Source organism: Verticillium dahliae, genomic scaffold, assembly GCF_000150675.1.
Source record: "Verticillium dahliae VdLs.17 supercont1.2 genomic scaffold, whole genome shotgun sequence".
NCBI classification, from domain to species: domain Eukaryota; kingdom Fungi; phylum Ascomycota; class Sordariomycetes; order Glomerellales; family Plectosphaerellaceae; genus Verticillium; species Verticillium dahliae.
Window position 1 is genome coordinate 1,297,498 of NW_009276916.1, and position 1,597 is coordinate 1,299,094.

Here is a 1,597-nt window from a genome sequence, read left to right on the forward strand (position 1 = left end):
CAGCACAGCGACGGGACAAGGGCAGGATGGCGGGCTGCTCAGCGCGCGGGGAGGTCGTGGCCCTTCCACATGTAGCGGACGCGGTTGCGCATGGTCATGGTGGGGTCCTTGTTGGTGGGATCCTCGATCCACGGCACATTGTTGGCCTCGCACGTGGCGATGAGACGGTCCTTGGGGAAGGCGAGCAGGGGCCGGTAGACGACGACGCCGGCGTCCTCGGTCTGGATGGGCGGCAGCGGCGGCAGCGGCGGCGCGTGTCGCCTCGACAAGGGCCTGCTGCCGGCTCCGTCGGCATACTGCTGGTGGATGTAGGCAATGTCGAGCTCCGTCTGCAGGCCGCGGCGCAGCTCAGCGGCGTAGGCGGCCTTGTCGAGGTCGCGGCGCATGTCGCGGCGGATGAGGCGCCAGTCCTTCTTCCGAGGATGGAAGCGGATGTAGGGCTGGGGCCGCAGCTGGTCGTCGACAAAGCCGCTCTCGTAGGCGCCGTGTATGTCGAAGCACTCGGGAATGTTGGCGGCGGGGGCCATGCCACGGAGGCCCCGCGCACGGTGGCCGTTGAGCAGGCGCATGAGGACCGTCTCGTACTGGTCGTCTTGGTGGTGGGCGGTGAAGAGGCTGGCAATGTCGAAGGCGGCACAGGCCATGCCGAGGCGGCGGTAGCGCAGGCGGCGTGCGAGCGTCTCGACGTTGGGCAGGGCGTTGGGGTCGAAATGGCGAGCGGCGGTGTTGGTCAGGCCCAGCTCGCGGGCCCAGTGGATGGTGAGAAGCTCAGCCTTCATGAACTTGCTGAGGGACTGGATGAGGTCGATGGTCCGGTTGGCTTCCTTGGTGCTCGTGGGACGCAGGCGGTGGTCGACAACAAAGGCGGTGGGTTTGGCGACGATGCTGTTGTCGGCAACCTTCATGCCCTGGTCGAGAGTGCGCAGGCGGCTGAAGAGGAAGGCGAGGGCCATCGAGTCGGCACCGCCGCTCACGGCGAGGGCCACGCGACGAGGCACCGTGTACAGGGCGTGGGGGAATCGCGGCGGACATGTTGCGCGGACGGCCTCGCTGAACTCGACGAAGGAAATGGGCTTGGGGACATGGTGGAAGACGGGGACGCTCATACGGCGTGTGTGTGCACCAATGGATGGCTGGATGGCTGGATGGCTGCAAGGGAAGTGGCAAGGTGCTGGATAGGCCCTCGTGATGAAGCTTGGCGATGGGAGGTGGAGAGCAGGGGAAGCTCGAGAGGGGTGGTGGAAGCTCGAGAGGGGTGGTGGAAGCTCGAGAGGCGTGGTGAGAAGTTGTGGAAGGAGTGGTGAGAAGTTGTGGAAGGAGTGGTGAGAAGTTGTGGAAGGAGTAGTGAGAAGTTATGGAAGGAGTAGTAAGAAGTTGTGGAAGGAGTGTGAGAAGTTGTGGAAGGAGTGGTGAGAAGTTGTGGAAGGACGACAGCAGTTGGCGGCAGGCGAACGGACCAAGTCGTTCTTGCCGACAGAGCTGCGGCGAGCTCTATCAGCCGTCTCTCGGTCAGACCATCACACCGAACCCAGCGCGGCTCAGACGGCGCACCCTGCGCCGACTACATGTACTGTACACCTTCTGACTTTCTTTCCCC

The 1,597-nt window shown here is 64.3% G+C and overlaps 1 protein-coding gene across 1 annotated transcript; it reads right to left on the reverse strand.

Moving 5' to 3' along the window:
- Positions 1 to 38: 38 nt before the first annotated feature.
- On the reverse strand, positions 39 to 1,106 carry VDAG_01243 (tRNA(Ile)-lysidine synthase; the record flags this gene model as incomplete). The annotated part of the gene is made up of 1 exon (XM_009650129.1): positions 39 to 1,106. The coding sequence occupies one exon, from the start codon at positions 1,104 to 1,106 to the stop codon at positions 39 to 41; it is 1,068 nt and encodes a 355-aa protein (XP_009648424.1).
- Positions 1,107 to 1,597: the final 491 nt, after the last annotated feature.